At 36.4% G+C, this 13950-nt stretch overlaps 1 protein-coding gene across 2 annotated transcripts in view; it reads left to right on the plus strand.

Moving 5' to 3' along the window:
• Positions 1-13950, plus strand: part of CLTC (clathrin heavy chain) — a 64597-nt gene that overhangs the window by 45149 nt on the left and 5498 nt on the right. Inside the window, exons 17-31 of one of the 2 annotated variants that reach the window (XM_020908755.2) lie at positions 2952-3186; positions 5359-5481; positions 6509-6654; positions 6885-7068; positions 7262-7454; positions 7902-8059; positions 8268-8432; positions 8559-8666; positions 8762-8929; positions 9061-9210; positions 9301-9432; positions 9568-9678; positions 10618-10788; positions 11164-11385; positions 12630-12650. In XM_020908755.2, the coding sequence (XP_020764414.1) occupies positions 2952-3186; positions 5359-5481; positions 6509-6654; positions 6885-7068; positions 7262-7454; positions 7902-8059; positions 8268-8432; positions 8559-8666; positions 8762-8929; positions 9061-9210; positions 9301-9432; positions 9568-9678; positions 10618-10788; positions 11164-11385; positions 12630-12650 (2287 nt within the window). The remainder of the gene's footprint in view (positions 1-2951; positions 3187-5358; positions 5482-6508; positions 6655-6884; positions 7069-7261; positions 7455-7901; positions 8060-8267; positions 8433-8558; positions 8667-8761; positions 8930-9060; positions 9211-9300; positions 9433-9567; positions 9679-10617; positions 10789-11163; positions 11386-12629; positions 12651-13950) is intronic. The other variant, XM_020908757.2, reaches the window with a different exon arrangement.

Raw genomic sequence — 13950 nt, forward strand, 5'->3', positions numbered from 1 at the left:
CATATGTACCACACCTTCCTCATCTGTTCATCTGCCAGTGAACATCTAGGTTGCTTCCATGTCCTGGCTACGGTAAACAGTGCTGCAGTGAACACTGGAGCACATGTGTCTCAGTTCTGGTTTCCTCGGTGTGCATGCCCAGCAGTGGGATTGCTGGGTCAATCTCCACACTGTTACCCATAGTGGCTGTACCAGTTTGCATTCCTGCCAGCAGTGTAAGAGGGTTCCCTTTTCTCCACACCCTCTCTGGCATTTATTATTTGTAGACTTTTAGATGGTGGCCATTCTGACCAGCGTGAGATGATGCCTCACTATGGTTTTGATTTACATTTCTCTAGTAATGAGCCTTCACCTTCTTTTTGCATGTTTATAACTACATTAAGTCAAACCACATAGCTATGTGTTTTTAATGTAAGCTATGTAAAAAGCCTTTTAGGTATGATACCTAGTAACTAATTCCTCTCTGATAAATTATCAAGTATGACAAGAGAAAAGCATTCCCTGTGTAACTCTGGGTTAAACTTGTTTTTAAGTTGAACCTTGATATGATAATATGAGTTAGGAATTTCCAGTAGAACAGAACATAGTGTGAGTGCTTCTGATACTTATATCATTAAGTCTTTTTTTAGCCAGGACATTTTGTGTTCACAAAGTGCTGACATAGTAAATGAGGTTAGTGGGAAGTAATGAGGTTAAGTAGGAAGTTCCTCTAGCAGTGAAACCATCTCAAGAATAGGGTTTACATACACAAAAATAAACTCAAAATGGATTAAAAATCTAAATGTAAGACCAGAAACTATAAAACTCCTAGAGGAGAACATAGGCAAAACACTCTCCGACATAAATCACAGCAGGATCCTCTATGACCCACCTCCCAGAATTTTAGAAATAAAAGAAAAAATTAACAAATGGGACCTAATGAAACTTAAAAGCTTTTGCACAACAGAGGAAACTATAAGCAAGGTGAAAAGACAGCCCTCAGATTGGGAGAAAATAATAGCAAACGAAGCAACAGACAAAGGATTAATCTCAAAAATATACAAGCAACTCCTCCAGCTCAACTCCAGAAAAATAAATGACCCAATCAAAAAATGGGCCAAAGAACTCAACAGACATTTCTCCAAGGAAGACATACAGATGGCTAACAAACACATGAAAAGATGCTCAACATCACTCATTATCAGAGAAATGCAAATCAAAACCACAATGAGGTACCATTACACGCCAGTCGGGATGGCTGCTATCCAAAAGTCTACAAGCAATAAATGTTGGAGAGGGTGTGGAGAAAAGGGAACCCTCTTACACTGTTGGTGGGAATGCAAATTAGTACAGCCACTATGGAAAACAGTGTGGAGATTTCTTAAAAAGCTGGAAATAGAACTGCCATATGACCCAGCAATCCCACTTCTGGGCATACACACCAAGGAAACCAGATCTGAAAGAGACACGTGCACCCCAGTGTTCATCGCAGCACTGTTTATAATAGCCAGGACATGGAAGCAACCCAGATGCCCATCAGCAGACGAATGGATGAGGAAGCTGTGGTACATATACACCATGGAATAGTACTCAGCCATTAAAAAGAATTCATTTGAATCAGTTCTAATGAGATGGATGAAACTGGAGCCCATTATACAGAGTGAAGTAAGCCAGAAAGATAAAGACCATTACAGTATACTAACACATATATATGGACTTTAGAAAGATGGTAACGATAACCCTATATGCAAAACAGAAAAAGAGACTCAGATGTATAGAACAGACTTGTGGACTCTGGGAGAAGGCGAGGGTGGGATGTTTCAAGAGAACAGCATTGAAACATGTATATTATCTAGGGTGAAACAGATCACCAGCCCAGGTTGGGTGCATGAGACAAGTGCTCGGGCCTGGTGCACTGGGAAGACCCAGAGGGATCGGGTGGAGAGGGAGGTGGGAGGGGGGACCGGGATGGGGAATACATGTAAATCCATGGCTAATTCATTTCAATGTATGACAAAAACTACTGTAATGATGTAAAGTAATTAGCCTCCAACTAATAAAAATAAAGGGAAAAAAAAATAGGGTTTAATTTTAACTTGGCTTGGTACAAGTGTTCTACTAATGGTAATCACAGAATTTATATCTAAATGTTTCAGAAAATGTTTGAAAAATTCTGCACTTAAGGACAATGGAGATATAGAATATAATACTGATTTTTATATTTTTAAAGCTTGAAACTGATTTAAAGTGATTATTGTTGTATAGTTGCTAAGTCGTATCCAACTCTTTTGTGACACCATGGACTATAGCCTGCCACCTCTTTCCGTGGATTTCTTGTAACTCTTTAACATGTTATTTAAACCATGGGAAGAGTGTTGGTCATCTGGACCATTGGAACACAAGCTATAACTTAGCAAAACCGTGACCCTTCATGGAGTGATTGGTTTTATGACTGCTAGAATTTTAAAACTAGAGCTTCCAAGTTACCAGATTTTGTTCCCAGTATGTGTTTAGGGTACTGCTTCTTTTGGCTATACGTAATATCACGTGTTAACTGTGGTAAAATTAAGAGGAACCTCAGATTGTTTTCTCATACCACATCTCTGTCCTCCTCCTAAACAACATTACTCAAAAGTCCAGCCATTTGCCCCATATAAAAAAGAATAATCTGTGAATCTGTAGTCTCTTCTCTCTATATCCTGTCTAGATAATGTAGCAGATAGGTCTGGGAGAGTATGAAAGATAGTCTTATATACCTTCTGTGTGACGCTGGACAAATCCTTTAACCATCTCTGAGTCTTAATTTCCCAGTTTCTGTTAGGAATGTTGAGAATTCAAAATAGGGTATGGGAAAGCACTTTATAAACCATAAGGTACTTACATAGCATGTCAAAAGTGTGCTATTTGTAATATAGTATGTGTAGATGTGAGTTTTTTGTGTGTTTCTTTTCCTGTTTTATTTTTTTTACTAGATTGAAACTGCTTCTGCCTTGGCTGGAGGCCAGAATTCATGAGGGCTGTGAAGAGCCTGCTACTCACAATGCACTAGCCAAAATCTACATAGACAGTAATAACAATCCAGAGAGGTTTCTTCGGGAAAATCCTTACTATGACAGTCGTGTTGTTGGAAAGTATTGTGAGAAGAGAGATCCGCATCTGGCCTGTGTTGCTTACGAGCGTGGCCAATGTGATCTGGAGCTTATCAATGTGAGTACTGCCGGCTGAATGCATATAGAGAAGATAGCATTTTTAAAACCTGTTATATAATGTTAGACTAGTGAATTTTGAGAGTTTCAGGGTGGTTTTAGGTGATATGGCACATTTTTGGAAGATAACATGCTTTTTTTTTTTTTGGATACATGCTTTTTAAAAAAAAACTTTGCTGATAATTATGAATTTAAACTGGCCAAATTAGTTGATTAAGTTTATATTCACCCACTGACATTTAGGCCCCCTGGTTTTATCACTTATTTTGTCATACACTTATATGTACACACACGTATATATTTTTTACATATATGTGTATATGTAAAAGCACTCTAAACTTTTAACCTTATGAGAATAAGTTGCATACCTCATGGCCTAGTAACCCTTCAGTGTATATTTCCTAGGAATAAGGGTATTCTCCTTCATGACCACATTATGGATAGCAACCTCAGTCAATCTGACACCAGTACAATACTGTTAAAAATCTGTTTCATTCTGGTTTTGTCAATTGACCTGAGAGTCTTTTAAAAGAAAATTTTCCCTTTAGCCTAGAATTACATACTGTTTGTATGTGTCATATCTTTCATGTCTCTTAACCTGAAACAATTCTTCAGCCTTTCTTTGTCTTTTATCGACAGGCATAATTGTAAAAATAGTCTTTTTCTCTTTTTAATTGAAAGTAAAATTCACATAACTTTAGCCATTTGAAAGTGAATAATTCAGTGGCAGTTAGCACATTTTCAGTGTTGGGCAGTCACTCTCTCTCTCTTGTTCAGAGTTCTTGTTCCGTGTCTTCATCACCACACGGGAAATCCAGCACTCACTGAGCAGTTGCTCCACATGCCCCGCCTCCTTCCAGCGTCTGACAGCTTCCACACTGCCTGCTGTATATTTCTTATTAGTGAAACATCTCTTAAAAAAATAGAATGTTGTTTGCTTTGAATTTCTCTTATTATTCCTCCTGATTAGATTTAGATTGTATGTTTCCATCCAAAATACATTACTTAAGTGATGTTTTTCTTATGCTGTAACATGCAAAAGCACCTGATGGCCTTTAGTCCTTCATTTTGGGGGTCACTTTTTATCAAGTCAGCTTCTCCATTGTAGAAATAAATTTCCCCTTATAGATGTGTTTCCCCTTGCAGGTATGAAGTAGTCTGTGAGGAGACAGTTAAGACCATGAGAGTATCCTACTGTGTGTGTGTGTGTGTGTGTGTTTTCCCCTTGCAGGTATTAAATAGTCTGTGAAGAAACAGTTAAGACCATGTGAGTATCCTCTTTGTGTGTGTCCCTGCCCCCAATTTTGAATCTGTTAATTCTAAGTAAGCTATTCTTAATGTGTTGGTTGCAAAATGACAGTTTTCCAACTTCATCACTTTCTCCACATTTATCAGTCAGCATGTGTATTTTCGTGCACTTACGAGTTCTGTGGGTTAATAATTCATGGTTTTGATTTTCAAATTATCCCTGTTTTGGCTGATAGAAATCCCATCAGCCTGCCTCTCATGGCTTTGTGTCATGATCTCATTGCTCTTGAGCACATCTTGTTTCCTGGCCCAGCAAGTTATACCATGCTTATTTTATATGCTCCCCTGCCGTGTATCATTAATTTTTTTGAAGAACTTTGATTTTCTTTAGTGGGAAGTGCCATTAGAAACCCAGATCTAGACTCTAGGGTGTATTTCCTTCTAAGGTCTTTGATTGATCAGAGCTGGGAAAGAATGCATCTGTGAACATACAAATTCATATAAGTATGAACATATGTATGCATATACGCATGGGAAAATAAACATTGAAGGAAAGCTCTGAAGATGGACTAGCCTTACCAGATGTTGAAGCACATTACAAAACCTCTATAATTAAAAATTGCATCCTGGTGCATGAATACACAGGCCAATAGAGTAAAATATAAAGTCCAAATATAGATCTAACATCAGGGTGCTTTTTAAAAGCCTTCAAAAATTAATAACTGTGTTTTTTCTGTTAATTGAATTTTAATAAGAAAAATATGGTTGTGACTTATTAAAGATTACATGTAGAAGTATTAGATTTTTTTTTGGTATAAAACACTAAATAGGGTATAATGATAGGATATAACCTTTTAAAATTAAAGTCAGTCTATAGAAAGCTTTTATTGTTTACCTTGAAATTAATCTTTAATTTCTCATTTAGGTCTGCAATGAGAATTCCCTCTTCAAAAGTCTTTCTCGCTATCTGGTACGGCGGAAGGACCCAGAATTGTGGGGTAGTGTGCTGCTGGAAAGCAATCCTTACAGGAGACCCCTCATTGATCAGGTAAAATTTCCAAATGCACTTAAGGCTCATCTTTTTAACTATAAATAAAATGTTTTCCCTCATCATATACCAAATATACTCAAATGGATCATATTTAACTGTGAGAGATGGCAGTAAAAAATAGAAGAAAATAAAGGTTACACTAAAATATATGTATGAAAATGTTAACAAAAATGAAGTGTATCTTCTCCAGAAAATACTTCCCCGAGGAGAGAATTTAATTACATAAGACTCCCTCAATTCATCATAGCTAAAAGGATAACAGTAAATTAGACATTTAATAAAATTAGTAAGAATTACTGTTACAGATAAATGAGAAGTAAATTGATTGGAAACATTCAAGAGAATGGTAAATCAGCAAAAGATAAAGACTAGTGAATGATCTAGTAGATAAACGTTAAGTAAGTCTCAATAGTAAGCAAACAAGATTTGAGTTTATAACTATATAAAAATTGAAAACATTTTTTAAAACCTTAAAAATTGAAGGTTAGTATTTGTTAAATTATTAATAGAAGTATAAATACAGAAGAGTAAATTGAAGAATATTAATTTTTCATTCCTCTCCTAGGAAGCATTTCTAAGGAAAAATCCCAAATTGATACAAAACTTCTTAGAGCAAATACTCATTGATGCATCTGGGAGCCATGCAAATAGCCATAAATAGAGAAATTGCTGAGTATACAATGCCACATGTATATGGTTGAACTTTATGTGACCATTAAAGTGATAATGAGGAGTGGTTATTAGGGATAATTTTAGTCAGGGAAAAGATAGAAATTATACAAAGTAGGATGATTCTCCCCCTCGCCTTCTCCCCACCCCCCCAAAAAAAAAAAATTGGAAGTACACGTTACGGATATATGTGGACTTACGTAGAAGAATCTTTGGGTGGTAAATTAAAGGTATTTTATCTCATTCCTTCTTCTCGACCTGTTTCATTTTCTACTGAGAGGCCAGCTTATTTATTAGATAATATCACCAAAACCACCTGGATTCTCAGTGCTTATTCTTTGTATATCCTCTGCAGGTTGTACAGACAGCCTTGTCTGAAACTCAGGACCCTGAGGAAGTGTCAGTAACTGTCAAGGCCTTTATGACAGCAGACCTTCCTAATGAACTCATTGAACTGCTGGAGAAAATTGTCCTTGATAACTCTGTATTCAGTGAACACAGGTATGCTATGAGAGGGGTTTCCTGGCTCTTTATAGTCAGTCTTTAATTATGGCCTGTCAGTTTGGGAAAGGAACAAAGACAAATGTTAGAGAATGTTGCCTTAATTCTCACTCTTCTAATACCCTCTTGTGACCCTCCCTCTTAAGACCAAATACTTAATAGCTACAGTGTTTATTTGTTATGACTAATGAGCTTTTCAAATACTGCATTCAAATCTTTCTTTCTTAAAGAAACCTGCAAAACCTCCTCATCCTCACTGCAATCAAGGCTGACCGTACCCGTGTTATGGAGTACATTAACCGCTTGGATAATTATGATGCCCCAGATATTGCCAACATCGCCATCAGCAATGAGCTCTTTGAAGAAGCATTTGCCATTTTCCGGAAATTTGATGTCAATACCTCAGCAGTGCAGGTAAACCTTCACATTACCCGAGCTGATTTCCTAAGTGTGATGCCTTCTCTTGGTTCAGTATATGCATTGTCCTCTGAGAAAGGGCAATTTATTGCTGTGATAATAGAAGAGCAATAAAATCCTAACCGTTTAAATGTAATTGCTATGTCGTAAGATTCATTGTTCTATAACTGATGAAGAATTGGTTGCCTAGGTCTTAATCGAACATATTGGAAACTTGGATCGGGCATATGAGTTTGCTGAGCGCTGCAATGAACCGGCAGTCTGGAGTCAGCTCGCAAAAGCCCAGTTGCAGAAAGGAATGGTGAAAGAAGCCATCGATTCTTACATCAAAGCAGATGATCCTTCATCGTACATGGAAGTTGTTCAGGCCGCCAATACTAGTGGTATGACTTCTCACCTTTATGTGTTTGCCAGAAGATGTGCCTAAGCTGAGCATTAAGTTTTACATCCGTTCTGCGTTGTGTTGGAGCTAGAGACTGTCTGGTGGTTTGCCCTCCTCTTTAGTGCAGATAAAGAGAGGCTGTGTTTTGTGAACTTAAAAGCTCTATGGGGAAGTTTAATTTTCTGTTTTGAAGTCTCGTTAAATTCTGATCTAGTTCTAATCTGATAACTTTAAGGAGAAGAAGGATTCAGCTTTTCATTTGGTCAGTAATAATACAGAGGCATTAATAGAAGTTTCACTATTTTGATCCCTTTCTAGGTTTACATTTGTTATTCTCTCTACTGTTTCTTTGAAAAGGAAATTAATAGCAGTTCTCATTTACTTGAACGAGAAGATTGATGTTGGTATGTTATTGTTTGGATTTATTAATTTGTTTTTCTGTACCTAGGAAACTGGGAAGAGCTGGTAAAGTACTTGCAGATGGCCCGCAAGAAGGCTCGTGAGTCCTATGTGGAGACAGAATTGATCTTTGCACTGGCTAAAACAAACCGCCTAGCAGAGTTGGAAGAGTTCATCAATGGGCCAAATAATGCTCATATCCAGCAAGTGAGTTTCTCATTCAGATTTTTTTCTTTTTAAGGAGTGTAAAAATAGTTGGGCAACTTTACTAGCATATTAGGATCAACACATGACAACTGAAAGTTACTAAGGAAAAATCTTACTGGGAAGATGTTTCTTCATAATAAATTGAGTCCTAACTTTAGAAAGAAGACTGAGTTTTGGCTTACTGAAAATGGTTTGTGTTTTTTTTCAGGTTGGTGACCGTTGTTATGATGAGAAAATGTATGATGCTGCTAAGTTGTTGTACAATAATGTTTCCAATTTTGGACGCTTGGCATCTACTCTGGTTCACCTGGGTGAATATCAGGCAGCTGTTGATGGAGCTAGGAAAGCCAACAGTACTCGAACATGGAAAGAGGTAATCTAAATGACAGTTTGATGGATGAATTAAGATGCTATTTAGGAATATTCTTTAAACTGATTAATTGAATTAACCAGCCATGTTACACTTGAGTTCACATAATTGAAAATTTTTAAATTGTAGGTCTGCTTTGCCTGTGTGGATGGGAAGGAGTTCCGTCTCGCTCAGATGTGTGGGCTTCATATTGTAGTACATGCAGACGAGTTGGAGGAACTTATCAACTACTATCAGGTAGTGCACTGAAGTCTTTCATGTTAACTTTTATGTTAACTGAGATCTTTTGCCACTGATGTTCTCATCTTTAATTGCATTTTTCTCTTATTTAGGATCGTGGGTATTTTGAAGAGCTGATAACCATGTTGGAAGCAGCACTGGGACTTGAGCGAGCTCACATGGGGATGTTCACTGAATTAGCTATTCTGTATTCTAAGTTTAAGCCACAGAAAATGAGGGAGCACCTGGAGCTGTTCTGGTCCAGAGTGAATATTCCTAAGGTAACTAACCTTTCATTGCAAGGCAACTCTATAGCTAAAACTAAATTTCAGTTTTCATTTAAAAATTTATTTTTTGCTATTAACTAGAATTAGAGACCTGTATCTAAAGCAATTAAATCTTCCTTGTGCAGGTGCTAAGAGCTGCAGAACAAGCCCATCTTTGGGCAGAATTGGTGTTTTTGTATGACAAATATGAAGAATATGATAATGCCATAATTACCATGATGAATCATCCGACTGATGCATGGAAAGAAGGGCAGTTCAAAGACATCATTACCAAGGTGTGTTACCTTCTTTAGAAGATAGTCTTTAGAAGGAGGAAGCTCACGTGGAAATAACTCTACCTCATGTATGGATTTTTGCTGTCTTAGGTTGCCAATGTGGAGCTATACTACAGAGCAATACAATTCTACTTAGAATTCAAGCCACTGTTGTTAAATGATTTGCTGATGGTGCTGTCTCCACGGTTGGATCATACTCGTGCAGTCAATTATTTCAGCAAGGTGGTAATTTTTAAAACCTCAAAAATGCTTAGCAAGAAGCTAAGACATTCTTGGATAACTTTGTTAGCAATGTACTACATTTGTAACACACCCTTATTTTATTTTTATTTTTTTTTTCACACCTTTATTTTAAAGGTTAAACAGCTACCACTGGTGAAACCCTATTTGCGTTCAGTTCAGAACCACAACAACAAATCTGTGAATGAATCACTGAACAACCTCTTTATTACAGAAGAAGATTATCAGGTAAAACATTTTGGTTCTTGCACGTATTCTCAAAATTTACAATTCTCATGATTGTAAAGTTGGTATATTTTGCAGTTAAAAAAGCCTATCATCCCTTAGGACTGTAAACAGTAGGTACTTACTTGTATGCCTTGGATCTAAATTTAGTGAGGTTTTCAGGATTGATAAATCTGATGTCTCCTAATTAAATGCCAAGTTTGCAGAGTCCAAGTTAATGCTTTAGAAAAATACTATGGTTACTTCATCTGTAAACATCTATATTGTAGATTGAGTTGAAAAAGTCTTTGATCTCTTAAACTAGTTCATAAACTTTATATGGTATTAACTCTTTCATTCACTTGTTTTTCTTGCCCAATAGCTTATCTGTACCTGTCTTTTAGTAAACTTTCCTTTGTGAAGAATTTTGCAAAAACGTAGAAGTTAAGGTTAAGCTAAATTGCCTTTTCTTTCTTTTTTTGTCAACATGGTTTTCTTTCAGGTGCAGATCCCATGCTGATCTCTATGACTGAATACCATGTTGAATTGTATCAGGAGTTTCCCTAGGGCATAAAATCTAACCCTCCAAATTACAAATCTTTCCAGTTTCATAACCATTCAAGTTAGTCCTTGACACTGAAAACCTTGGAGAAAATTGTTCCCTTAGAAATTCTGTAGTGCCTTCAAGGACCTTATTGTTATTAACAATTAGATTGAGGAATATTGATACTTGTTCATAGTACAACTTTATGGTTTGATTCTTGAATCTAGGCTGTCTTAATTACAGTAATGGCTGATTGATCAAGTTGTATTAAACATATTTATCATGCAAGATAGTGATCACATTACATGCAGTCAGTCATATACAGTAATGGCTCATTGATCAAGAGTGATGGAACATAAAATTTAAACTAAAATGAAATACTGGTTTGGCATTTCAATGGCTTTGTTTTATTTTTTAAGGCTCTGAGAACATCAATAGATGCTTATGACAACTTTGACAATATCTCACTTGCTCAGCGTTTGGAAAAGCATGAACTCATTGAGTTCAGAAGAATTGCTGCTTACCTCTTCAAAGGCAATAATCGCTGGAAACAGAGTGTAGAGCTGTGCAAGAAAGATAGCCTGTACAAGGTGAAGAAGGATTGTGGGGTGGGGCTTTTAAGCCAAGTATTAGATGATTTGTGTGAGTCCTAAGATGGCATATTAGAAGTGATTATGGTCTATAAAGGTATTAGTTTTTGCAAATACTATTTGCAAATTGCCTTTCAGCTTCCAGTTGAGGAGATGATAATTATGTCAGTTTGTTAATGTTGGAGACTGTTGTATGCTTATGTCAGACCTCTCTGTTAAAAAAAGAATGCTTTCCTCTGTCTTTTCCTTTTCTTTCAGGAAATCCTTAACTTAAATGATATAACTGAGAGTTTTTTTTCCCCTGTTGTGTTGTTCAGTTTACCAGTTTATCATATTTGAATTTAATGTTTGACTTTCTTCCTTTCCTTTAAATAGGATGCAATGCAGTATGCCTCTGAATCTAAAGATACTGAATTGGCTGAAGAGCTCCTACAGTGGTTTTTGCAGGAAGAAAAAAGAGAGTGCTTTGGAGCGTGTCTCTTTACTTGTTATGATCTTTTAAGGCCAGATGTTGTCCTGGAAACTGCGTGGAGGCACAATATCATGGATTTTGCCATGCCCTATTTCATCCAAGTCATGAAGGAATACTTGACAAAGGTAATGGCACCTCTGAGAACTAATTATCTTGAGGATATGTAAAATTCCATGTATAGATTTTTTGTTTTCAAGTGTTTTCTCTAGTAGAATTAATATAGTTGATCATAAAATATTCCTATTCTCCAGTAATTTTTAATACCTGACAAGTGACATTGAATGGAAAGGTAACTCAGACATATCTTGGCAGAATGTTTACACTCAGAATACCACAGAATGTATTTCTGAAGGGCAGATAGTATTATGTCCATGTTGTATGGGTTTTTGTTTTTGTTTTTTTAATGTTTGATAGAAACATTTTTTGTCCAAATAACGTCTTCCTCAAATCAATTCTTATAACTCAGATGACCGTTACTTAATAGTGTAGATTCCCTTCTCTTTGGTTGGTTCTTGGCTTTAATATGTATGCCTGTTTCCCATGGGAAAGCTGCATCTGTATTATTAATGTCCTGTTAATCTTCTCAATATTTTGATAGTTTAACCCTAAAAATATTATAGGAGGTTAACAATTAATGACACATTTCCTAAAAGTGCATTAAACAAGCTGGGGGTATAATCATCTTATAAAATTAACTTATTCTTCTTAGTATCTGTTTTTGATGTTAGGATGTTTTTACCCTGTCCTGCTGTGGAACATTTTTAAATAGTCCTAAAGGATCCATTTTGTCAAAGCAAAACATGCTTATTAAAGTCAGTTTCGCATCTGATCTTTTCAGCATGTCTGAGTTAAAAGCGGGTGTCGGGGTAGGAGGTGCACTACTAACAACCCCCAGTATAACTGAGTATTTCCTTGGGCTACCATCTAATTAGATATCATTGTGTTAAGTTACAGTTTTTTTGAGAATTAACATTTTTCTTTGTAGAAACTGCTTAAATCCAATGTAACAGGAAAAAGAAAGTTGCTTTATTATCTTAGCCACAGATGAGAATAGCTTCTTTTATGCATACTGCCAACTTGTGAGACCTGGCTCTAAGCTGCTGTTAACCAAAGTGCTGTAAATTTTACTAGCGATTAAGCTGCTTTCTTTCACACTTGACTTTAGCATAAATTCTTCTGCAATAAGCTCTGAAGTTAAAAAAGAATTCTGAGTTTTGCTTCCAGTATGCCCTTTATTTTCACTTCTCTCATACCTTTTTTTAGTGGTTAGATGTTTCTCCCCTAAACCTTTGTTGCTGATTCTACCTTTTTATGCTCAATATGGAATTTGATTTTTTTTCTAAGCTGCACCTTCTGAATTCCTTTGCAGGTTGATGCAATAAAGGAAAAGGTGAAAGTTGATTCTTTTCCATCTTTAAGTCTGGAGGACTAAGTCTAAGGAATTTGCATGATTTTTTTTCCTTCCTTTTCTACACTGCTGCTTCTGCTTTTTCCCCCCAATAAATTTTCACTAAAGCCTCTGCAAGTCCCTTAAAATATAACTATAATAGAGCTCTAGGACATTAGTAGATGTTTGCTACTAATCGGCTAATAGGCTTTAGGAAGGGCAGGAGGCTTATCAGTAGTTGGTTCACAGTCTCTCTTAAATATATTATTAAAAACTGAGCATGTTGAGTTTCCATATTAATTCCAAAGTTTCAGGAAATTTCTCTTCCCTGTCAGGGTATCTGGACCATAATAGGATTTTTCTCAATACTCAAAGTAAATTTTAAACAGCCTCTGGTATTATTTTGTGAGCGTGCCTGACAGTTGTTGAATTTAAATATGTATATACATGCCCTAAAAGGCTTTTTGGGGGGTGTGTGTGTTTTTGTTTTTTTGTTTTTTTTGGGGGTATTGAAGGACTGTGATCCAGTTTCTGATCTCTTGATTCTTACTAATTTTTTGCTGAAAGTAGATACAAGAGATACTAGCTGCTTCCGAAGAGACTTTCCTCATGTTTCTCCAGGTGTCCAGTTCTTATGGTGCTAGTTCATTTTCAAGAGGAATCAAAACTTTTTAAATCATCAGATTAGCTTGCTACAATTGTTGCTAAGCAACATGGATTATTTCTGTAAAATATGAAACCATTTTAACCTCTGCTTTCTATAATAAGGTACATCTCTGAAGCTACAAATTTGCTGTTACTCATCCCTTTGGCTTGTCCAAAGTCAAATTTAGGCACCTTTTGGTTGCTGCTTCCTTCATTGGCTTGTCCCTGTCCCAGTATAAATGAAACAAACTTATAAACTTATGTCTGGTATCAAATTGTGGTGAGAAAAGGGTGGGAAGGTAAAGGACAGTTAAAGCAATTTAAAATAATTTGGAGGGGGGACAGTACTTTGGAATTATGTTGAACCAAACTGGAGTCACCATTGGAACTTAGGGCAAACCTGAGTAAAATGCATTGTGTGTGAGGCCCTTCAGCAGCTAGTAAGCAAGGCAGTTAGAAAGCGTGTGTGTGAAAAATAGGTAATTGAACTGCAGTGTTATGCATTGTTTTAAATCAAGCATGTACAGCAGTCATTGCAATTACATCATACTACTTTTGAAACTCTGAAAGCATTGCTGTGGGCTGTGTGTGTTTCTTGAGAGCCTGTATAGCAACAGTCATCTTCAGATCTCACTTCTTGCTTCAGTACTTTTGCCTT

This window comes from Odocoileus virginianus, chromosome 17 (assembly GCF_023699985.2).
Source record: "Odocoileus virginianus isolate 20LAN1187 ecotype Illinois chromosome 17, Ovbor_1.2, whole genome shotgun sequence".
Taxonomy (NCBI): Eukaryota; Metazoa; Chordata; class Mammalia; order Artiodactyla; family Cervidae; genus Odocoileus; species Odocoileus virginianus.